Source organism: Scardinius erythrophthalmus (genome assembly GCF_964197995.2).
Source record: "Scardinius erythrophthalmus genome assembly, chromosome: 13".
Classification (NCBI taxonomy): Eukaryota; Metazoa; Chordata; class Actinopteri; order Cypriniformes; family Leuciscidae; genus Scardinius; species Scardinius erythrophthalmus.
In genome coordinates, this window is record NC_138233.1 from 3,271,105 (window position 1) to 3,296,856 (window position 25,752).

Consider the following 25,752-nt stretch of genomic DNA (forward strand, 5'->3'; position numbering starts at 1 on the left):
TCATAAGCTGGGAGTTGCAGGGCTTGGCAGCAGAGATAAGATATGACCGTGTGTGTGTGTGTGTGTGTGTGTGTGTGTGGACACACTGAGGATAGTATTGCACAGCTATACCTTATTCAGCTATACTTGCATTGCCTCTCTCATCTCTAGAGCTCATGGTTTTTTGGAAATGTCATTCCAGCTACAGTGATGGACTGAACTAATATGTGCACTTACACACACAAACACACACAAAAAATACAAAAGACGAATGCAATTTTGAATACAGCAATACGCAACATCTGCACATAAATAAATGTGATATATATCACAACTGAACTCTCAGGAACATGAGACTTTGGGCATTTTCCTATTCAAACACAACCAGCACTTCTGCACGTTGCAGCTTCGCCTTTAAGAAGCAATAACGAAACAACGAGGAAGTGAAAATGAAATCGACTTTCGCATTTCAGCCTTGCAGCCAATAAGCAGACCAGCTCAAAAACTACTATGGCAAAGAGTTAGCTCATGAATATTAAGTAGGTCCACAGACGTTGCTTGGGTTAAACTCTGGAGAGTCCAGTAAATGTGAATTTCAAAGTGCTTGATTCATTTATATGTAGTATTGCGATATAAACAATATATTCAGTCACATGTGTGACAGGGAATATTTAATACAATATGGTGTCAGTGATGTTAATGAAAAAAATAATAGCAATATGCAATAAACAAAATATTTAAATGTAATATTCATAAGAAATATAATATTTATTTTCCTTGTGTAGTAATACAAAAATATTTCTATTATTTGTACTATTAATTTTCCCAGTTTATTTTTGGTAAAACAAACCAACTTACAAACAAGTCTGCTTTTCAGCCAATCGGTGTGCGAACGTCTCGCTACGTAATTAATATTCATGAGTCAAGCTTTCCCCATGACATCATTCCCTCCCACTTATATGCGCCCTCTCCATATGCCATCCAATCAGCTCGCGGACGGCTCGCTACGTCGTTAATATTAATGAGACACTTCTGCACCATAGTAGGATTTGTAAACACGAAGTAAGCGCACAACACACACTCACACACACGCACACTGGGGATTTCCACCCAAGCGCTTGTTTCCTTCACTTGTTTTGCTTTCGATCTGAAGAGCGAAATCAAACCCATTTGACTTTTCGTTTTGTTATCGAGAACTACAAATTGTCAAGACCCTTCACAGACTATTTGCTTTTATTCCTGGAGTGATTTCCACGCGTCGCAGGTAATAAATCGCGTTTCCGCATGCATTTATGGGGGCTCGAATGAATATAAGTGCATGTTTATGCTGTAGGCCACGTAGAGTTGCTGGGGTGAGTGTAAAATCGAAAGTCAAGGGGTGTTTGGATCCAATGGGAATCAAGGAATGTTTTATTTTCACTTTTGAGTTGACTTGACAACACTAACACACTTATTTGTGGAGGTTGAAGTCTTCTGATTCAGTGTACTGTTAAGAATGATTGGGCAACATTGGACGCCACAATGTCACTTTACAGTAAGTACAGTGCAGACCTATTGAATAACGTGTGTTTTATTATCAAATTATGTTGTTGAGAAGTTTGCATGGACTTGAGGATATTGTTATTGACTTACATGGGCAAGTACAGGGTGTAACATTGGCACTGCAATGGAGAGAGTCTGTCATGAACTGGTGCACCAATATCTGTATCCAAATTCTGTCTGATAAGCTGATATAGCTTGATATTCACATAACATGTTAAAAACGGGTTTCTTTAAGAAATAGAGCTCATAATCTAATGCTTTTCATTTATGTTGGCACTAGATGATGGCAAAAAAAAATCTAAATATAGGCAGAAACGGTTAAATATCCAATACAAGTGAGCTAAAAATCACTAACATCAGCTGATATGAGACTAATATTTCATCATGCTTCCCTAGTTATTGAGTTATGGTTTTGTGTGGTTTAATAGATTGTGTTTTAACATTGTTGCGTCATAATTGTGTTTCTCATGTTAGCATGCAGTGAAATGCATGCATGTTGTTGTTCCATGCCTTTGTTCAATCTTACGTCTATAATAGACCATAAAAGCTCAAAGGTCTAAGCGACAAATGGATGATTTTAAAGAGTGGGTTTTCATTGTGATTAACTATAAACCTTTTTATGAGCTCAAATCAGTTAATCTGTAACTTTTGATTTGCACATTCTAGCATCAAGCAGTTTTGATGTCTGTCATCATGCATGATCAATATTACAGGTTTAGCCACATGCACTCGCTCTTAGAAAAACTATCTCTCTCTCTCTCTCTCTCTCTCACACACACACACACACACACACACAAGCACACAGGCACTTCAGCGTTCTCTGTTTGTGTTGTCATTCAGGCCCTGACTCATGGAGCAAAAAACCATCATCTCATAATCATTTAGTTTGCTGTAACTTTCAGTAAATTGTGATTCAGACGGGCTCTCCTGGTGGTTTGTTTTCAGAAACGGGGTTAAAGTTTGTCATCTTGCTTCCTGGAAAGTCATAAAGGAATGTACAACCTGTTGAAGGAGGAAAAGTTGCTGTCAAACTTTGACAAATTCCAGATCTCTCTCTCTCTCTCTCTCTCTCTCTCTCTCTCTCTCTCTCTCTCTCTCTCTCTCTCTCTCTCTCTCTCTCTCTCTCTCTCTCTCTCTCTCTCTCTCTAGGACAGCATGCCGGTAGAGAGAATGCGAATGAGGCCGTGGTTGGAAGAGCAGATAAACTCGTGTAAAATACCGGGGCTGAAATGGGTCAACAAGGTACTGTGACTGTGCTAGTCTTTTTATAGCATTTAATTGGTGAAAACTACAATCGCCATGAGCATGATGCTATTATCTGTGAAGCGTTTCGTCATTTTAAAGTGCACATACGCAGGGTGTGTCTTGATCCCTGACATGTTTTGCATGTTCTTTGCCTGCAGGAGAAGAGGATATTCCAGATTCCATGGATGCATGCTGCGCGACACGGCTGGGACGTGGAGAAAGATGCTCCTCTCTTCCGAAACTGGGCTATACACACAGGTGCAGTTAGCATGAAATACTGACATATATGCATGTAAACATAAACACACACATACAGACAGAACGTTTGTGTGAAAATCTCATTCTCTGAGCAAAATAGTGTGCTTACCTGTTTAAAACTCAGTCACAATGTGAGGATGCTGTTTTGCATTTGCCAAGATGAGCTGTTGTTGTTGGCAAAAACTGTTGCATTGTGGTTGTTTGGGAGTTTTGAATGGTTGCTGGGGTTTTACTAGTAAATTCAGTTGATGGGGTGTTCTTGGAGGATGTAGGGCCCTATAAAATCCGTTTTATTTTTTCCCAAATTCCGTTTTATTTTTTCCCAAATTCCGTTTTTTCCGTTTTAATTTTTGCAAATTCCATTTTTTCCGTTTTAATTTTTGGGAATTCAGTTTTTTTTTACCCTTTACTGTTATTTTAGTTGTAAAAAGAGTGTTTTTAATGTTAATGATTAAAATGTACACAAATAACATAGGAATGACCCTAAATTTATTTAGGTAACAAGCAAAATTCTCATTTTAAGAGGTGTTAAATGTGGTTTGGTTTGTTTACATTAGTGAATGTATTAGGCTAACTAACCTGAACCACGAGCAATACATTTGTTACTGTATTTATTAATCTTTGTTAATCTTAGTTAACCCTAACCCTGTATTTTTATTATGTTACTTCACACAGTGCATTAAGCTAACTAATGTTAACAAATACAACTTTTCATTTAAATAATGTAGGCTACTAAATGGTGAAATTAACATTAATAAAGATTAATAAATGCTGTAGAAGTGTAGTTTATTAATAGTTAATGTTAACTGATCTAGTTAACTAGAGTTTAATAAATGGAACGATGCTAGGATTTTACTAGTTGGTTGATGGGGTGTTCTTGGAGGATGCTAGGGTTTTACTAGTTGGTTGATGGGGTGTTCTGGGAGGATGCTAGAGTTTTACTAGTTGGTTGATGGGGTGTTCTGGGAGGATGCTAGAGTTTTACTAGTTGGTTGATGGGGTGTTCTGGGAGGATGCTAGGGTTTTACTAGTTGGTTGATGTGGTGTTCTGGGAGGATGCTAGGGTTTTACTAGTTGGTTGATGGGGTGTTCTGGGAGGATGCTAGAGTTTTACTAGTTGGTTGATGGGGTGTTCTGGGAGGATGCTAGAGTTTTACTAGTTGGTTGATGGGGTGTTCTGGGAGGATGCTAGAGTTTTACTAGTTGGTTGATGGGGTGTTCTGGGAGGATGCTAGGGTTTTACTAGTTGGTTGATGGGGTGTTCTGGGAGGATGCTAGGGTTTTACTAGTTGGTTGATGGGTGTTCTGGGAGGATGCTAGGGTTTTACTAGTTGGTTGATGGGTGTTCTGGGAGGATGCTAGGGTTTTACTAGTTAGTTGATGGGGTGTTCTGGGAGGATGCTAGGGTTTTACTAGTTGGTTGATGGGGTGTTCTGGGAGGATGCTAGGGTTTTACTAGTTGGTTGATGGGGTGTTCTGGGAGGATGCTAGAGTTTTACTAGTTGGTTGATGGGGTGTTCTGGGAGGATGCTAGAGTTTTACTAGTTGGTTGATGGGGTGTTCTGGGAGGATGCTAGGGTTTTACTAGTTGGTTGATGGGGTGTTCTGGGAGGATGCTAGGGTTTTACTAGTTGGTTGATGTGGTGTTCTGGGAGGATGCTAGGGTTTTACTAGTTGGTTGATGTGGTGTTCTGGGAGGATGCTAGGGTTTTACTAGTTGGTTGATGGGGTGTTCTGGGAGGATGCTAGAGTTTTACTAGTTGGTTGATGGGGTGTTCTGGGAGGATGCTAGAGTTTTACTAGTTGGTTGATGGGGTGTTCTGGGAGGATGCTAGAGTTTTACTAGTTGGTTGATGGGGTGTTCTGGGAGGATGCTAGGGTTTTACTAGTTGGTTGATGGGGTGTTCTGGGAGGATGCTAGGGTTTTACTAGTTGGTTGATGGGGTGTTCTGGGAGGATGCTAGGGTTTTACTAGTTGGTTGATGGGTGTTCTGGGAGGATGCTAGGGTTTTACTAGTTGGTTGATGGGTGTTCTGGGAGGATGCTAGGGTTTTACTAGTTAGTTGATGGGGTGTTCTGGGAGGATGCTAGGGTTTTACTAGTTGGTTGATGGGTGTTCTGGGAGGATGCTAGAGTTTTACTAGTTGGTTGATGGGGTGTTCTGGGAGGATGCTAGGGTTTTACTAGTTGGTTGATGGGGTGTTCTTGGAGGATGCTGGGGTTTTACTAGTTGGTTGATGGGGTGTTCTGGGAGGATGCTAGGGTTTTACTAGTTAGTTGATGGGGTGTTCTGGGAGGATGCTGGGGTTTTACTAGTTGGTTGATGGGGTGTTCTGGGAGGATGCTGGGGTTTTACTAGTTGGTTGATGGGGTGTCCTGGGAGGATGCTAGGGTTTTACTAGTTGGTTGATGGGGTGTTCTGGGAGGATGCTAGGGTTTTACTAGTTGGTTGATGGGGTGTTTTGGATGCTAGGGTTTTACTAGTTGGTTGATGGGGTGTTCTGGATGCTAGGGTTTTACTAGTTGGTTGATGTGGTGTTCTGGGAGGATGCTAGAGTTTTACTAGTTGGTTGATGGGGTGTTCTGGGAGGATGCTAGAGTTTTACTAGTTGGTTGATGGGTGTTCTGGGAGGATGCTAGGGTTTTACTAGTTAGTTGATGGGGTGTTCTGGGAGGATGCTAGGGTTTTACTAGTTGGTTGATGGGGTGTTCTGGGAGGATGCTAGGGTTTTACTAGTTGGTTGATGGGTGTTCTGGGAGGATGCTAGAGTTTTACTAGTTGGTTGATGGGGTGTTCTGGGAGGATGCTAGGGTTTTACTAGTTGGTTGATGTGGTTGATGTGGTGTTCTGGGAGGATGCTAGAGTTTTACTAGTTGGTTGATGGGGTGTTCTTGGAGGATGCTAGGGTTTTACTAGTTGGTTGATGGGGTGTTCTGGGAGGATGCTAGAGTTTTACTAGTTGGTTGATGGGTGTTCTGGGAGGATGCTAGGGTTTTACTAGTTAGTTGATGGGGTGTTCTGGGAGGATGCTAGGGTTTTACTAGTTGGTTGATGGGGTTTTCTTGGAGGATGCTAGGGTTTTACTAGTTGGTTGATGGGGTGTTCTGGGAGGATGCTAGGGTTTTACTAGTTAGTTGATGGGGTGTTCTGGGAGGATGCTAGGGTTTTACTAGTTGGTTGATGGGTGTTCTGGGAGGATGCTAGGGTTTTACTAGTTGGTTGATGGGGCGTTCTGGGAGGATGCTAGAGTTTTACTAGTTGGTTGATGGAGTGTTCTGGGAGGATGCTAGGGTTTTACTAGTTGGTTGATGGAGTGTTCTGGGAGGATGCTAGGGTTTTACTAGTTGGTTGATGGGGTGTTCTGGGAGGATGCTAGAGTTTTACTAGTTGGTTGATGGGGTGTTCTGGGAGGATGCTGGGGTTTTACTAGTTGGTTGATGGAGTGTTCTGGGAGGATGCTAGGGTTTTACTAGTTGGTTGATGGGGTGTTCTGGGAGGATGCTAGAGTTTTACTAGTTGGTTGATGGGGTGTTCTGGGAGGATGCTAGAGTTTTACTAGTTGGTTGATGGGGTGTTCTGGGAGGATGCTAGGGTTTTACTAGTTGGTTGATGGGTGTTCTGGGAGGATGCTAGGGTTTTACTAGTTAGTTGATGGGGTGTTCTGGGAGGATGCTAGGGTTTTACTAGTTGGTTGATGGGGTGTTCTGGGAGGATGCTAGAGTTTTACTAGTTGGTTGATGGGGTGTTCTGGGAGGATGCTAGAGTTTTACTAGTTGGTTGATGGGGTGTTCTGGGAGGATGCTAGGGTTTTACTAGTTGGTTGATGGGGTGTTCTGGGAGGATGCTAGGGTTTTACTAGTTGGTTGATGGGGTGTTCTGGGAGGATGCTAGGGTTTTACTAGTTAGTTGATGGGGTGTTCTGGGAGGATGCTAGGGTTTTACTAGTTGGTTGATGGGGCGTTCTGGGAGGATGCTAGAGTTTTACTAGTTGGTTGATGGAGTGTTCTGGGAGGATGCTAGGGTTTTACTAGTTGGTTGATGGAGTGTTCTGGGAGGATGCTAGGGTTTTACTAGTTGGTTGATGGGGTGTTCTGGGAGGATGCTAGAGTTTTACTAGTTGGTTGATGGGGTGTTCTGGGAGGATGCTGGGGTTTTACTAGTTGGTTGATGGAGTGTTCTGGGAGGATGCTAGGGTTTTACTAGTTGGTTGATGGGGTGTTCTGGGAGGATGCTAGAGTTTTACTAGTTGGTTGATGGGGTGTTCTGGGAGGATGCTAGGGTTTTACTAGTTGGTTGATGGGTGTTCTGGGAGGATGCTAGGGTTTTACTAGTTAGTTGATGGGGTGTTCTGGGAGGATGCTAGGGTTTTACTAGTTGGTTGATGGGGTGTTCTGGGAGGATGCTAGAGTTTTACTAGTTGGTTGATGGGGTGTTCTGGGAGGATGCTAGAGTTTTACTAGTTGGTTGATGGGGTGTTCTGGGAGGATGCTAGGGTTTTACTAGTTGGTTGATGGGGTGTTCTGGGAGGATGCTAGGGTTTTACTAGTTGGTTGATGGGGTGTTCTGGGAGGATGCTAGGGTTTTACTAGTTAGTTGATGGGGTGTTCTGGGAGGATGCTAGGGTTTTACTAGTTGGTTGATGGGTGTTCTGGGAGGATGCTAGGGTTTTACTAGTTGGTTGATGGGGCGTTCTGGGAGGATGCTAGGGTTTTACTAGTTGGTTGATGGGGTGTTCTGGGAGGATGCTAGGGTTTTACTAGTTGGTTGATGGGGTGTTCTGGGAGGATGCTAGGGTTTTACTAGTTGGTTGATGGGGTGTTCTGGGAGGATGCTAGGGTTTTACTAGTTGGTTGATGGGGTGTTCTTGGAGGATGCTAGGGTTTTACTAGTTGGTTGATGGGGCGTTCTGGGAGGATGCTAGGGTTTTACTAGTTGGTTGATGGGGTGTTCTTGGAGGATGCTAGGGTTTTACTAGTTGGTTGATGGGGCGTTCTGGGAGGATGCTAGGGTTTTACTAGTTGGTTGATGGGGTGTTCTGGGAGGATGCTAGGGTTTTACTAGTTGGTTGATGGGGCGTTCTGGGAGGATGCTAGGGTTTTACTAGTTGGTTGATGGGGTGTTCTGGGAGGATGCTAGGGTTTTACTAGTTAGTTGATGGGGTGTTCTGGGAGGATGCTAGGGTTTTACTAGTTGGTTGATGGGGCGTTCTGGGAGGATGCTAGGGTTTTACTAGTTGGTTGATGGGGTGTTCTGGGAGGATGCTAGGGTTTTACTAGTTGGTTGATGGAGTGTTCTGGGAGGATGCTAGGGTTTTACTAGTTAGTTGATGGGGTGTTCTGGGAGGATGCTAGGGTTTTACTAGTTCGTTGATGGGGTGTTCTGGGAGGATGCTAGGGTTTTACTAGTTGGTTGATGGGGTGTTCTGGGAGGATGCTAGAGTTTTACTAGTTGGTTGATGGGGTGTTCTGGGAGGATGCTAGGGTTTTACTAGTTGGTTGATGGGGTGTTCTGGGAGGATGCTAGAATTTTACTAGTTGGTTGATGGTGTGTTCTGGGAGGATGCTAGAATTTTACTAGTTGGTTGATGGGGTGTTCTGGGAGGATGCTAGAATTTTACTAGTTGGTTGATGGGGTGTTCTGGGAGGATGCTAGAATTTTACTAGTTAGTTGATGGGGTGTTCTGGGAGGATGCTAGAATTTTACTAGTTAGTTGATGGGGTGTTCTGGGAGGATGCTGGGTTTTACTAGTTAGTTGATGGGGTGTTCTTGGAGGATGCTAGAATTTTACTAGTTAGTTGATGGGGTGTTCTGGGAGGATGCTAGAGTTTTACTAGTTGGATGATGGGGTGTTCTGGGAGGATGCTGGGTTTTACTAGTTAGTTGATGGGGTGTTCTTGGAGGATGCTAGAATTTTACTAGTTGGTTGATGGGGTGTTCTGGGAGGATGCTAGGGTTTTACTAGTTGGTTGATGGGGTGTTCTGGGAGGATGCTAGGGTTTATATATATATATGATATTCTCATTCTTATATACAATATATAATTTGAATTTCTTCTACATCGCTATTTTCATAGCTAATAAATGCAATACAAATATAAAAAGCTGAAGTGATCAAGAAATGTCATTCTATATTATAAGTGTATCTGGTTTTCCATTGCTATTTCTTTAGGTAAATATCAACCAGGTGACAAACCGGACCCCAAAACATGGAAGGCAAACTTCCGCTGTGCCATGAACTCCCTGCCTGACATAGAAGAGGTGAAGGACAAAAGCATCAAAAAGGGAACAAACGCCTTCAGAGTTTACAAGATGCTGTCAGCGTCTGAGAGGCACTCAAAGAGAGGTCAGTCCATAACACATGCTGGCGCTAGCAACGTTTACATGGACACCTTTTGTTTCAATACGATTGATGAATCCGAACATAGTGTTTACATGACCGCTAAAGAAAGTGATCGGGTTTATGTGTGCATTTATATGTCACAAGCTTCAAATGAGAATTGATTTTTTGACCTGTACACACTGCACGAATCCTGCCGTTTGCGCTAGCTATTCTCCTATATCGCTTCTCTTCATTGTTTTAAAGAGCAGACTTTATATTTATCTATTTCGGGCCCTGATTAGGAAACACAAGACCCGTTGTGCCGTGCTGCGGGATGAGAGTCCGAAACAAGGACTGTTGATTTGACCAATTCATTTCGATTTACGCGGTTACATGTGTTTTTTTTTGTTTTTTTTTATTCTGACTGTGCTGCTAGTCCGGTTACAATGGCATTATTAGGGTCCATGCAAACACTGCAACTGACTTCATCACAGAGACGCACCTTCATTTTATTCTGACATGCCTGGACATGATGATGTGGAATCTAAAGACATTTCTGTGATCAAAGCATGACCTGTTTGTTTAATCAAACCCAAGAGTGGTATTTCACTGAGATACTCTTGTTTTTATCAGTATTTTGCCTTATATTTATTTAAATATTTTCTGTTTTGATTTTAATTTTAGTTAAAGTTTTGGTATTTTTGTTGTGTGTTTTTGACATTTGTATTAGTTTGTTTTTAAACAATACGTTTAAAGTTGTTATTAATTATTATTTCAGTTTAGTTATTTTAGTAGAACTTAAACTACATGAAAATATGAAATGTTGCAACTAGCTTAATTTATTTTGAAGTTTTTTACAGTTATTTCAAGTGACACTTTTTTCATGTTTTAGTGTTAGTTAACTATAATAATTCTGATATGATCCCACTTAGTCTGCCCAAGTACCTGTTACTGATGTGTCTCACAAAAGCTGAGAAGAAAACATGTTATTTTTCACCCCCAAAAAGTTTTCTACATTATTTCCAGGACAATATAATGCATTTTCCTTCAACTTCTCATTACTGTAATGCAAACATTATACATATACACATATAGTACCGGTCGAAAGTTTGGAAACTTGAATATTTTTGAAAGAAGTCTCTTATGCTCTTCAAGCCTGCATATATTTGATCAAAAATACAGAAAAAAAACAGTACTATTGTGAAATATTATTACACTTTAAAATAATGTTTTTCTATTCTAATATCCTTAAAAATATAATTTATTTATGTGATCAAAGCTGAATTTTCAGCATCATTATTTCAGTCTTCACTGTCACATGATCCTTCAGAAATCATTATCATAACCTGATTTATTATCAATGTTGGAAACAGCAGCTTAAAATATTTTTTTTATAACCCGTGACACTTTTTCAGGATTCATTGATGAATAAAAAGTTAAAAAGAATAGCATTTATTCAAAACCCATTATTAATTGTTATTAATGTCTCATTTAGCTGTAAATGTACCTAGTACAGCAAAGCGCAACGTGAAGGATGTTTTTTTATAAAAAGTAATTGTGTAATAATAATTTAATTAAATAATTTATTTGTATATATTTGTTGTACTGCTTTATGTTGATTTAAATCAAAACATAATTAATGAGAATCTAATGAGGATAATGAGAATTAAACATAAATAGCCCGATAATGAAACGTTTGCATCATAGTAATACTGATATAAATATATAATTTACTAGAATTTATATAGAATTTAGTTATTTAAACATCTTAATGGCCCTAAAATGGCTTCATTATCATATAATTATAAAAAGCAAATATAATTTCAATAATATATGAAAATATATAATTAAATTTTATAATTTCTTATTTGATTTTGGGGTGAAAAAGCACATCAAATGTTGAAATGACAGGTTTGATGATTTGCATGCATTGATCTCGATGTGTGTGTCTGTGTTTCTCAAAGGAAAGAAGCGAGCAGCTGAAAAAGAAGAAAAGGTATGGACTCTCACTTTTGGGTGTGTGTCGTTGTGTGTGCAGTCAGAAAAGCTGAAATGATAAAGGTTATTAGTTGAATCGACACAGATGTGTGTGTGTGTGTGTGTGTGTTAACCACAGGCGGTGCGATCGTGTCCTGAGGCGTCCAGTTGGGAAAACAGCAACGGCTCGTCCTCAGTGACAGTCAAGCAGGAGGAGGATTACTACAGCACAGGTACAGAATATCCTGATCCGCCCTGCACACCTGTGCCACGGTCATGTGACGTAATTCAGGTGGAACCGGTTCTCTACAGGACGGCAAGCAAGAAGCTAGGATTAGAAACTGTATCTGGTTTTTATCTCTACACTCATTTCACATTTTAGATGTTCAGATTATCAGATGTTCACACTTTAACCAGGTGTTGATTCTCTAATGTTGAATTGACCGATAAATGACACCATTTTGATGAGCGTCTTAAAAACAGGACTTATCGACACTAATTCAACCAAATTATGTTTTACTCAAAGAGATAGTTCACACAAAAATGCAAATTATGTTATCATTTACTCACTATTACTGATACAAATAGGTCTGCTAAATGTGTCCTCTCTCAGGGTTATTTTAGGTGTCTCTTTAAAAAAAAAAGCATGACTTGTGGTTTGAGAGAATATGAAACGGTCCTTGAAAACACAACAGCATTTTGTTCATTCACTTGTTGCAAATACCCAGAATGCTTCAGGCTTCTCTTGAGTTTGCAGTGCCTCTCCTGTCCTGGTTCACATACATAATAAGACACATGCGGCACTTCACAGCTGTGGGACTTTCTCTCGCTTTTCTCCAAAATCAAACACCTCGTAGACGTGAACCTCCTATGGCACTGAGTCTGAGCTGTCGAATAAAAGCAGTCGTGTTCATGAACATAAACTGTGTCTCAAAATGGCGGCGGTTTGCATTATTAAAGAGCTTTTTGATTTGCCTTTAGTATTGAAATTGTCTGAATGGCTGGTGTTATTGGGCCAATGCTCGGCTCATATTTCACCCCATAATCAAAGGACAAAAGGGCATTTATATTATGTTTAAAAAAAAACATATTTTAGGATTATTTTGACTTTTTATTTTCATGCTAATTTCCCCACCAAATTCCCATACTAAAATTTTACAGATTTTCGTTAATGTAAATTGTTATTTTAGTTTTTATTTTAGTTTTATCATCATTTTATTAATATTTTAAATATTTGTAGTTTTTTAGTTTTCATGTTAATTCTAGTTTATTTAATTTTTTTGTAATTTCCTGATTTAATATTGCTATTTATGTTTTATTTCAATTTTAGTTACTTGTAATTTTTACATATTTCCACTTAATAAATCTAATGCTTCAACATAAACATATTTCAGTTTATTTGCCAAGCCAACAATTGTTCGTTTTCGTAATATTCAACAAATATTTATATTTTATTATTTCAGCTTTATTTCAGTTAACAAAAAAAATATTTTGGTTAAATTAAAATCAACATGAATTATATTCAGTACTGCAAATGACACATATGCAATTTATGCAAAATATTTTTTTAATTGAAATAATATGAAAGATTTTCACAAGATTCATCCTTTAACATTTAGGATGGGATATGATGACGAGACACCTATCATTCTGTCACGAACCTGTTTATCCAGATCTCCTTGTTTGTGTGTTTATTCACGTCCTCGGTTCGCCTTCAGACTCAGTAATGCACACTATTGGGGTAAAAGGTGAGCTTAGTGTGTGTTTGCTTTGTTAGTCAGCATTGATATGAGGTTTGTGATACACATTGAATTGGCAAACCAAAAACCAAAAGCAACGTAATTCATTTACAAAAGCCTTTCAGCTGGTTAATTTGTTTTTAACCTGGTTTCCACTGCAATTTCATTATAGAGTCATGGGAAATAGAGTTCAGCTTCATGAAAAATGAAAAATGAACAGATATGCCCCCCTTTAAGAAACACGCTCACTTCCCACTTCACTGTTCTCCATATTCACTCTCTCTTCCCTCTTCTCGTTCCTCAGAGGCTGATGGGCGGGACGACCACCTGATCATCAACGATCTTCCTGACGTGTGTCAGACCATCGAGGTGGTGACGGAAAACGAGGATCAGGCCGTGACCTCCAGCCACTACCCCCTACAGATCTCCCCCGTCTCCTCGTATGGAGGTTGGTTGGACGCATACACTCGCATCCCTTTAGCATGGAAGCTCGTTTCTGCCACGGAATATTAAAAAGAATGATAATTGCAACTTTTTATCTCTCAGTTCTGACTATTTTTCTCAGAATTGAGAGTTTATACTCGCAAATTTATAACTCACAATTCAGACTTTTTCCCTCAATTGTAAGTTAAAAGTCCGAATTGCTAAATATAAATGTTCAATTTGGACTTTTTTCGCAATTGCAAGTTATAATATATATAATATAATATATATATAATATATATAGCATTGAAGCTTGTTTCTGACTCGGAATATTAAAAAGCAACTCTTTATCTCTCAATTCTGACTATTTTTCTCAGAATTGAGAGATATAAACTTGCAATTGAGAGTTTAACCTCGCAAATTTATAACTCACAATTCAGACTTTTTTCGCAATTGCAAATCATAAAGTCCGCATTGCGAGTTATAAAGTCCAAATTGCGGGTTATAAAGTTGTTTTATATCTCATAATTCTGACTTTTTTTTTCTCAGAACTGTTTATGTCATGCAATTTTGCAATTGCTTTTTTTCCGCAATTGCAAGTTGTGAGATACAGTCGCAATTCTGAGAAATAAAGTCGCAATTGCGAGATATAAACTTGCAATGCCGTATTCATATTCCGCAATTCTGACTTTTTTTCCCGCAATTGCAAGTTATGAAGTTTATATTGCGAGATATAAACTCACAATTCTGACTTTTTCTTGCAATTGCAAATTTATATCCCACAAATCAGACTTTTTTTTCCCACAATTGTTCTAAAGTCCCATTGCGAAAAGTGCTAAATATAAAGTTGTTTTATATCTTATAATTTTTACTTTTTTTCGCAATTGCAAGTTGCGAGATACAGATGCAATACTGAGAAATAAAGTCGCAATTGCGAGATATATATAAACTTGCAATTCCGAATTCATATTCCGCAATTCTGACTTTTTTTTTGCAATTGCAAATTTACATCCTACAAATCTGACTTTTTCCCCCACAATTGTAAGTATTAAAGTCCCATTGCGAAAATTGCTAAATATAAAGTTGTTTTATTCAGATTTTTTCCCTCAGAACTAAGTTTATATCATGCAATTCTGACTTTTTTTTCCGCAATTGCAAGATGTGAGAGATAAAGTCGCAATTCTGAGAAATAAAGTCGCAATTGCAAGATAAAAAGTTGCAATGCTGAGGAAAAAAAGTCAGATTTGTGAAATATATTTTTAATTATGAAATATAAAGTCACAATTCTTAGAAATAAACTCGCAATTCTGACTTTATAACTTGCAGTTGCGAATTTATATCTCAGAATTCTGAGAAAAAAAGTCAGAATTGTGACTTTAAATTCCATAATTTCAAAAATCTCAGTTACCTTTTTATGTTTTTATTCCATAGTGGAAACAAGCTTCCATAATTTAGCCTTGACTATATTCATATTAATCCAGCACGGCCTTCAGAGCCTTACAGCTTTTCGAATCTTGATGGTGTAATTTTGGACATTTCCACACATTGAACTTGTGTGTGTTCACCGTGATGACGCAATCCTGTTCTCCTCACCATTCCCTGAAGTATCTCCACTTTTTAATCAATAGGAATTCCCACTCCTTGTTTGCTCTCAGTGGCCTGTGGACACCGACACAGGCGATTAGATTTGATCTTGTGTGCGTTTAATCGCTATTGAGTTTCGATTTTGGCTTCCAACGATTATTAAACAATTACTGTCCACCATTCCATTTGTTTCACTGTCACTAATCACGTCACGTACAAATCAGTAAAATCATGTAAAGTGACTTTCTCAAAATGGGACGTGCGTGATATTAAAAAGAGTTATTAAAGCTGCAATATGTAATTGTTTCCGCCGCTAGCGGTCACTAACCTCTTACAATAACAAAGGCGTCGGTTGATGCCGCATAAGCGGAATTATGGATCTTGTCTTGTCATAAAGGAATGAGGACACTGAATAACACTCACACAGGGCAGTTTATTAGACGAATGAAACTTGTGAGGGAACACAGCGCTGTTTCATTTGCTCTACACTATCACACTAAACTGCATTTGAGTGTGTTAGTGTTATAATGTTATTCTGTGTGTTAGTTTGTCTGTATGAGACTAGCAGTGAGCGAGATCAACATTAGCATAACATACTGATCATATTCTAACATTTCATCATGTTGAGCTGTATAACATTGATCAGTTTTATGTACATTAGCTCACCTCTACATTTGCGCGTCTCTGTCAAGTGGAAGTTAGCCGCGGACGCTAGCTCTCGGCATCTCGAAAACGCCACGCCGATGTTGATCCTCGTTTTAGTTCTCCTTTTGTCCCAAAGTCTGCTTGCCATGATCCATAATGTTTGAACGAAACAACAACAGCGTGAGCGCGCCGCTAGACGTAACGCAGTTGTCCACGTCTGTCGCCATGGTTACTATGGCAGAACGAGCGGAAACCAGGGATAACGCGGATATTACGTCATTGACAGGCGACACTGAACAGGGACGAGCCATTATTTAAAACTGGAATTTCTCTGAAATTAAAAATCTTTGGGAACTTTTTGGGATATTGTAAGTACACAACTGCAGGAAATATATCACACTGTGCAAGTGACTTTTGGATATTTTTTTTTTTTGCTTTTAGCCTCTTAACATCCTTGATGTGTCATTACAAGTGCACAGGTAATGTGAGTGATTCCTTCAGAGTGATCACGGGTGAATCTGACTGCAGTAGATGTGAAAGATATTAGTAAAAATGATGTTATTTCAGCCAGCGCACATACCTGTATTTTCTTCCTGTTTTCGGTCGAAGTCCACAGTAGTCGATTGTCGAGTTCACCCGCATAGGTTTAGTTACCTATGATCACGCGCGTGAACTCGACAATCGACTACTGTGGACTTCGACCGAAAACAGGAAGAAAATACAGGTATGTGCGCTGGCGACGACACAGCCGTCTAGGCCGTCTAACCCTAACCCTAACCCTAACCCTAACCCAAAGGGTTAATTAGAATCAAAGCAAGTTTAATTCTTACAGTGAAGACTATGTTGTTTTATTTTACATTTGATTATTCAATTTCTGTAATAGTCTGTTTGCTGAATACTTATAGATAAAGAAACTTAAAGCACAGTTTGTTTCATTTGTATATTGTATTCGTCCTATTGTTTGTAATTTGCCTTTTTTTATTGTGTTACTGACTGTTTACTTATTGTAATTTTTTGAGGACTTCTTTTTTACTTAAATTAGTAAGCCTAGTATTCTACCGAAATTGATATCAAGAATTGTGAAATTTCACTGGAATCTAAAATTTAGATGTCATTGCAACCTTATTTCCAGCAAATATATACTTACCGCTATCGTTATACTTGTATAAGGTTTGGTCATGTGACCCACTCATAGTATTACAATATTCACAGAAATAATCGTGATTATGATTTTTGCCATAATCAAGCAGCCCTTCTTGTGTTTGTGAACAAACAAACACACATTAGAAACATTCTCAGATCAAGATACATTTACTTGGGAAGAAAATTGACTTAAGAAAATATAAATAAATTGAGTTTGCTTAAAAGTAAATTTTCAGATATTTGTTTTTGCTTTTAGGCATTAACTAACTTTATTTTAAAACATATTTCAGAAAACAAGACTTAATATCTTAGGTCACTGTACTTTTAAATTGTACAAGTAAATCTTGATTTAAGAACGTTTAGATGTTTATTCTGGAAAACAAGACAGAAATACTAAGGAAGCAAATCATTTATTGCAAAGGAGATACGTTTTTTTTTTTTTAGTAAACAAAGGTACTTCATTCTTAGTGAAATTCCTAAATCAAGATGCATTTACTTGAGAAACTAAATAACATGTTTAGTCTTGTTTTCTGAAAAACTCACTTAATTTTGATAGATTTTACAAAATATCTGCCAATGGGGTCAGAAAAATAATCTTCTTTTCCCTTTGAATTTTGAAGTTTATTTTGACCCCATTTGCAGATATTTTTTCTTGTTTTAAAACATTAAATTTTTTATATTGTTTCTCAAGTAAATGTATCAGTATTTTAACAATTTTTAGATATTTTCACTGGAAAAGTAAGAAAATACTTTTTTGCAGTGTAACTGCTCTCCTTATTTGAGATTTTTTTTTTTTTAAATGCAAAATGCACTCTTAAACCACTCGACTCTCATCTTGAATCATGTTTTGAGGCGTTGAGATGTGTGCTGGCCGTGTGTGTTGGTCGTGTTGTTCAATGTCCATTAGAGATCAGGCCCTCGTCTCAAGGACACGCGTCTGCGTCACGCCAGCCGTACTTCTGCACTGTAACAGAGTTAATATATAACACTGAGGCGAGAACACATTGACTCTCTCACCTGCATGTGCTCCTCATTCATTATGTTATAGAAGTCTGAGTCCAGTTAGACACTTCATGCTATAATGGATGAGATTCAGTTCGATTGCTAACGAGTGGTATTTGCTTGTGCAATGCAGTTGCAAAGGTGTTCTTCGTGTTCCTGTATTTTCTGCATTGCGATGTGTGATGCACTAAAGTGTTTAAAGGGTTAATTCACCCAAAAATGAAAATTCTGTCATTATTTACTCTCCCTCATATCGTTCCAAACCCGTAAGACTTTCGTTCATCTTCGAAACACAAATGGATATCTTTTTGATTAATTCTGAGAGATTTCTGTCCCTCCATTGACAGCTATGCAACTACCACTTTGAGGAGGGTTGAGGTTAGAAAGAAAGAACGATTAGTTAAAAAGAGAGAAAGATTAGTTAGAAAGAAAGAAAGAAAGATTAGAAAGAAAGAAAAGAAAGATTAGTTAGAAAGAAAGAGAAAGAAAGAAAGAAAAGAAAGATTAGTTAGAAAGAAAGAAAGAAAAGAAAGATTAGTTAGAAAGAAAGAAAGAAAGAAAGAAAGAAAGAAAGAAAGAAAGAAAGAAAGAAAGAAAGAAAGAAAGAAAGAAAGAAAGAAAAGAAAGATTGTTAGAAATAAATAAATAAAGATTAGTTAGAAAGAAATAAAGATTAGTTAGAAAGAAAGAATGATTAGTAAGAAAGAAAGAAAGATTAGTTAGAAAGAAAGAAATAAAGATTAGTTAGAAAGAAAGAACGATTAGTTAGAAAGAAAGATTAGTTAGAAAGAAAGAAAGAAAGATTAGTTAGAAAGAAAAGAAAGATTAGTTAGAAAGAAAAAGAAAGAGAGAAAAGAAAGATTAGTTAAAAAGAAAGAAAGAAAGAAAGAAAGAGAAAGAAAGAAAGAAAGAAAGAAAAGAAAAGAAAGATTAGTTAAAAAGAAAGAAAGAAAGAAAGAAAGAAAGAAAGAAAGAAAAGAAAGATTAGTTAGAAAGAACGAAAGAAAGAATGATTAGTAAGAAAGAACGAAAGAAAGAAAAGAAAAGAAAGATTAGTTAAAAAGAAAGAAAGAAAGAAAGAAAGAAAGAAAGAAAGAAAGAAAGAAAGAAAGAAAAGAAAGATTAGTTAGAAAGAACGAAAGAAAGAATGATTAGTAAGAAAGAAAGAAAGATTAGTTAGAAAGAAAGAAATAAAGATTAGTTAGAAAGAAAGAACGATTAGTTAGAAAGAAAGATTAGTTAGAAAGAAAGAAAGAAAGATTAGTTAGAAAGAAAAGAAAGAGAGAAAAGAAAGATTAGTTAAAAAGAAAGAAAGAAAGAAAGAAAGAAAGAAAGAAAGAAAGAAAGAAAGAAAGAAAGAAAGAAAGAAAGAGAGAAAAGAAAGATTAGTTAAAAAGAAAGAAAGAAAGAAAGAAAGAAAGAAAGAAAGAAAGAAAGAAAGAAAGAAAGAAAAGAAAGATTAGTTAGAAAGAACGAAAGAAAGAATGATTAGTAAGAAAGAAAGAAAGAAAGAAAAGAAAAGAAAGATTAGTTAAAAAGAAAGAAAGAAAGAAAGAAAGAAAGAAAGAAAGAAAGAAAGAAAGAAAGAAAGAAAAGAAAGATTAGTTAGAAAGAACGAAAGAAAGAATGATTAGTAAGAAAGAAAGAAAGATTAGTTAGAAAGAAAGAAATAAAGATTAGTTAGAAAGAAAGAACGATTAGTTAGAAAGAAAGATTAGTTAGAAAGAAAGAAAGAAAGATTAGTTAGAAAGAAAAGAAAGATTAGTTAGAAAGAAAAAGAAAGAGAGAAAAGAAAGATTAGTTAAAAAGAAAGAAAGAAAGAAAGAAAGAAAGAACGAAAGAAAGAATGATTAGTAAGAAAGAAAGAAAGATTAGTTAGAAAGAAAGAAATAAAGATTAGTTAGAAAGAAAGAACGATTAGTTAGAAAGAAAGATTAGTTAGAAAGAAAGAAAGAAAGATTAGTTAGAAAGAAAAGAAAGATTAGTTAGAAAGAAAAAGAAAGAGAGAAAAGAAAGATTAGTTAAAAAGAAAGAAAGAAAGAAAGAAAGAAAGAAAGAAAGAAAGAAAGAGAGAAAAGAAAGATTAGTTAAAAAGAAAGAAAGAAAGAAAGAAAGAAAGAAAGAAAGAAAGAAAGAGAAAGAAAGAAAGAAAGAAAGAAAGAAAGAAAGAAAGAAAGAAAGAAAGAAAAGAAAGATTAGTTAGAAAGAACGAAAGAAAGATTAGTTAGAAAGAACGAAAGAAAGAAAGATTAGTTAGAAAGAAAGAAAGTTCAATTGTGGAATCGGATACTTGTTATGAAATTAAAATTTCGACTCTTCTTATCGATTCCTTTTGTGAGCATTAAAATATGTCTTGCCAAATGCGAGAGACTGGTTGTCTGCGCTGCGTGTGTGTGTGTGTGTGTGTGTGTGTGTGTGTGTGTGTGTGTGTGTGTGTGTGTGTGTGTGTGTGTGTGTGTGTACTATACTGGGCAACTAAAGGGACAGCACTAATATTCCTGCCGTCTCCATAATAACACTAATCAAACAACACAAGTTCACAAATGCAACACAATTCACTCGTTCTTGACTGAATCACTTTTCTAACTGTATTTATAATGTATATTTTATTTAGAAAGTGGTGTTGATTTACATTTGATTACAGTTTCTGTTCCTGAATACCTAAAAGACCTAAAAGCTTCAAAAAGTTCATAAAGAGATCGTAAAACTAATCCATATGAATTGACCGGTTTAGTCCAAATTTCCTGAAGAGACTCGATCACTTTATATGATGAACAGATTTAATTTAGATTTGATTGGATGGTTGTGGATTGCGATAGGCTGATCTCATGTGATTGACAGGTTGCCCCGCCCACATCATCAGAGAAGAGATGATGTGAGAGGAACTTATTCTCATTCAAGATTATTAAAGCAATAATGACGTGCACGGATAAATCATTTATTACAAATACAGCAATATTCCATATAAACATTTTTTTGATGTCATGGTGACTTTAATACTCTTAGTCAATCTCTAACTGTAAATGAGTAATAGTAATAGTAAGAGTTATACCTATTATTCAACACACTCTTTCCGACTCTGGCACAGAAACTCGCTGCTGATCCAAGACCACAACACTACTAGATCCAAGCTTACGATCACAGCACTTCCTTCTATAAGTGTTGCAGTTTTTCCCTATGGGAGCTAGTTACGAGCAAGGAATGCAAATGACTTCCTAGAGTCCTTATTTATTATGTCCTTTATCTGCAGTGTTTGACCGTGTTGAATGAGAGATGAACTCTTGACCATTGATGGATGTGTGAGGCTTGGCTTGTGATAAACTTGTTTTAGTGACGTGAAGTTTACCGTACAGTATCTCTAGTCAGTGTGTTTGCACACGGACGGGAATGTTGACTCATGTCCTGTTGTTCCGTATTTTCCAATCAACAGTCCTTTTTTTTTCTTTCTCAGATGTGCCTGGGGCTCAAAGCGAATGGATTTACGTCTTGCTCAAGTGTTGAGATATTTATGGTTAACACAAACTCAATGCCAGACTTTCTTCTGGTATTTATGATTTATATTATCCAGTATCTCCTCAACACTTGGTGCAATTTAAAAAGGTCATATTCTGCCCTTTTACAGAGTCTTGATGTTGTTTCAGGCTCTACTAGAACAGGTTTTCCTGCTTGAATGTTGATTATTTTCCTCATATTCTCCATTGTTGCGGCTCCTCTCTTCCCAGTCTGTCAGTAACGCTCTGTTTACTTCCTGTCTCTATGAAGCCCCTCCTTCTGAAAAGCACACTGTGCTCTGATTGGTCGGCTGGAGCAGTGTGTTGTGATTGGTCGAGCGCTTCGAGTGTGTTTGGGAAATGTCCCGCCCCTTCCCATAACCGCCAGTTTAACACACTACTAACTAACTCAACCAGGCCCCGCCCCTTTATTCTGTGCATTAATTATTATAATGAGGAATATTGTGACGTGTTCGTTCCCGGAAGAAACTCAAGACTACAATGGAGGCGTTCAGAAACACTGACAATCAGTAATCAGTTAAAACTTTTCAAACCTGTAAGGGTTAAATATCCATGATTTATAAACAGTTGAGTTTTTTTTTTTTTTTTTTTTTTTTTCATGCTTTGTTTTATCCACCCACATCCGATAACCTGTCAGTCAGGAAATCCCGGATAAATCAGTCTGATTTCTTTTCTTTTGTCTTCCAGCAGAGAGCGATACAGACAGCGCCAGCGAGGAAGACTCCAAAGAGGTATGTGCAAAAAAGCTATTTAAAAAATACATTAAAAATCCTGAGATTTAGACACAGAATACCATTTTTTTTGCTTATGAAATTGCTGAGTGATAGTGGCCAAAATAAATCACCTTTCTTTTAATTTCTTTCTGTCTTTCTTTGAAGAGTGCTTTTAATGGGTGTGTACAAACGATTCCTAGAATCCTTTTGTGAACATGTTTGTTGGTTTAATGCAACAGCTTCAGGGCTTGTGAAGAACTGAATTGTGGTTAAAGGCCAAAACACACTACGACGTTTGATTTGAAGTTGGTATGAATGAGGTTGAGATCTATTGTTCTGTATATCCGAGTGAAACGCTTCCGGAACAAGAACAAATGTGGGCGGGGCTTGATTTTGTCTGTGTGGAATTGATTGGATGGGTGTGGTTTGCTATTGGTGGATCTCATGTGAGTGACAGGTTGCTCCGCCCACATCATCAGAGAAGAGATGCTGCGAGAGGAACTTATTCTCATTCAAGATTACGAGACATGAATTTAAAAAAAAATGTGCATGGATAAATAATTTTTCCATTATTCCTTAAAGGAGTCGTTCACTTCAGAATAAAAGGTTCCTGATAATTTACTCTCCTCTATTTACTCTCCTCTTCTCTACTACTCTTCCAAAACAAGTAGCATAGCGAAATACAAGGACATTTATCGTGGTTTATAGTGGAATCGTCCCATCCCTAGATTTCTGTTGGAGGACTCACTGCTCGTTGATATTACTGCGCTTCAGACTCAAATATCGAGCGGAAGTTTATATGCGGTTGTGACTCTGTATCTAAAAAAAATAATTCCACTACAGCAAATAACAAGGATTGAAATCATACATTGCGCCGATATATTTGTTTTTAATCATCAACGAACACCACTAACCACTCGGTGAGTTGCACAGTTTTGAAAACGAACGTTAAGGGTTGTTTTAAGGACATGTTCGTGTAGGGCGGGACCCGAATATTCGTTCGGTGGGTTGGTATTCGATTTGAAAATTTGACATTCGTATATTTTGACTTTTTTTTCTTGCACACCCAGGATCCCCCGCGAAATGGTTCTCATTCACTCTGCGTGGCGTGTCCGTTTTTATTTCTATTGTTAATTATTTTCTATATATAAATACACATGCATGTATGTATTTAAGAAATATTTGCATGTATATACTGTGTATATATATTTATATTATATAGAAATATTTTATATATAAATAACACATTTTCTTAAATATATATATGCATGTGTGTGTATTTATATATAGAAAATAATTATACTCCGTACACAGACAGAAATTATGTAAACACAAACTTTTATTTTGGATGCGATTAATCGCGATTAATCGTTTGACAGCCCTAGCGGAGTGTGTGTGGACCGAAGGGCATGCCTGAGCTTGTGTTTTGGGTTAAGCTGCGTTGCTTTGACATTGTGGAAAATAGAATAATTGAAACAATATGTATTAGCCTTTTTACCCGTTATTATCAATCTAAATTAATCTCGTTTTTAATTTAACTTAATTTCATTTTTCTTTATTTAAATTTCGTTTTTTCTTTATTTAAATTTCGTTTTTCTTTATTTGAATCTACTCTTTACTGTGTAATTTGTTAGTCAGAAAAATATTAGACTACCTTAAAAGTATTGCTTAATTTAACAGACCTGCGTTTTAAATCACTAGTGCAGTGTCCGTTCTCGGAGCGTATAAGCCCTGCCCGCGTGAGGTGCGCCGCTTCCCACTCGCGCTGTTCTGTAGTTTACTACAAGTTTATTAATTCTGAATGTGTCGCGTCTCGCGTGTCCATCTATATTGCACCAAATGTGACACTGCACTCCCTTGTGAAGTCGATTGGATGAACGGTTCTCTAAATAATCAAAATGCAAACGGACATACAGACACATAGAGATTCCTGCCTTTATTAGAGAGAAGACTATGGTCAGCACTCTCTCCGAAGCTTCGAATATTCGATGTTCATTACTACCGAAGCTTCGAAGCTCCAAAAATGGTATTCGGACCAGCCCTAGTTCGTGCATGCCCGTAGACAGCCACTCTGAAGCGGTCAAAGGCGATTCTAAACGAGTCTCAAAGTCGAGACAGGACCCATCGTCAACATTTCCGTGTCCACCACTCTAGTTCATCCAAAACAAACCAGAAAAGAGACTCAAAGTGCTAAATACCGGAATTATCCTTTAAAGAAAGCTCTATCGCCCTCTTGTTCTGAACACACAGCAACTCATGCCACACATTAGCATTTGTGCATAGAGGACGTTTGTGTCTGTCGAGTGTGTGAAAGGGGTTTTGAGGCAAGCGTTCGCTGTTTGAGGGCTGCATTTAAAGCGCCGTCAGTGCTTGTTCATCTGTTTGCTCAATAGTAAGATTCCTGGAATTTGTGGGACTAATCTAAGCACTCGTTCACGTTTTGCAGGCTCAGTCCGTGACACTGATGCTCTGAGCGAGCGATGGCACAGCTGTTTTTGAGTAAACTAGTCTCAGGGGGCGTTTCCTCAGTGTAATGTTTTATAATTAGTCTTGTAGACACGTGCCACATCTATATAAATCAACTGTGCCTTACTGTATAAATCTATTTTGGTGCTTACAAGCATTTTAACTGTAGGTTAAGGATAGAAAGATGCAGAAAACCCTTGTTATATTTTGCAAAAAATTGTATTGTAAAAGTGCATTTTATACATAACATAACTTTGCAATGTTTTGCATTGTGAATGCATTAAAAAAATAATTAATTACATGTAGATTAAATATACAGTAGTGGGTAAAAGTAAAGGGATATTTGTGTTTATTGATCCTGTAAGTTTGGTTAAACCATTAAAATATGAGGATTTTTTTTTTAAATATGAGCTTAGAACTAAATATTAAACCTGGTTAATATATTTATCTGATATTATTGGGCAAAAAAAAAACGAATTAGAGCTACGTAAGCTTGTTTACGCCACAGTATAAAACATTTTAAAAGATAATTGTGACTTTTTATCTCACAATTCTGACTTTATTTCTCTGAATGGCATGATATAAAGTCAGAATTGCGAGATATAAACATGCAATTCTAAGAATTTTTTTATTTATTTATTATTTTTTTAATTATATTTTATTTTTAATTATATTTTATATTATATTTTATAATATATAATTATATTATATTGTATAAATAAATTAAAAAACACTTTTTTCCTACAAGTTTTATTTGTTTTATTTGTTTGAATAAAATATAATAAAAAAATAATACTTTTTTTCCTCGGAATTGCAAAAAAAATAATAAAATACTTTGTTTTATTTGTTTTAAAAAACTACAGGTTTTATTTCACTATGCAAAAAAAGAAATAAATTAAAATAATAATGCCTAGGAAAAACATAAAGCTCACATTGACTACAACATAATCACTTATTAATATTTCAATGGTTCTCTCTTGTTTTTACACGTGTCCATAATTTCTGGCCAAAAATTGCATAATCAATCATCATCACAAAACAATCGACTCCAAGCACAACTAATCGAAATGCTTTGAAAATAAATGTTACCTTATTCCTTTTAACATTATTTGGTTCTTGCACAGTCAAATAAAGGTGGAATTGATTAATTGGACGAAAGTGCAAGATGAGTCTTTTAAAAGCGCACACAGTAGATCTGCTAAAAG

General features: G+C 37.0%; 1 protein-coding gene across 3 annotated transcripts in view; it reads left to right on the forward strand.

Moving 5' to 3' along the window:
• The first annotated feature begins 1,018 nt into the window (after positions 1-1,018).
• irf2b (interferon regulatory factor 2b) overlaps positions 1,019-25,752 on the forward strand; it is a 31,495-nt gene continuing 6,761 nt past the window's right edge. Inside the window, exons 1-8 of one of the 3 annotated variants that reach the window (XM_081382990.1) lie at positions 1,019-1,243; positions 2,671-2,763; positions 2,925-3,024; positions 9,194-9,367; positions 11,308-11,339; positions 11,460-11,553; positions 13,364-13,507; positions 22,056-22,099. In XM_081382990.1, the coding sequence (XP_081239116.1) occupies positions 2,677-2,763; positions 2,925-3,024; positions 9,194-9,367; positions 11,308-11,339; positions 11,460-11,553; positions 13,364-13,507; positions 22,056-22,099 (675 nt within the window). In that variant the 5' untranslated portion in view covers positions 1,019-1,243; positions 2,671-2,676. Of the gene's footprint in view, positions 1,514-2,670; positions 2,764-2,924; positions 3,025-9,193; positions 9,368-11,307; positions 11,340-11,459; positions 11,554-13,363; positions 13,508-22,055; positions 22,100-25,752 lie in introns of all 3 variants that reach the window. The other 2 variants (XM_081382989.1, XM_081382991.1) reach the window with 2 other exon arrangements.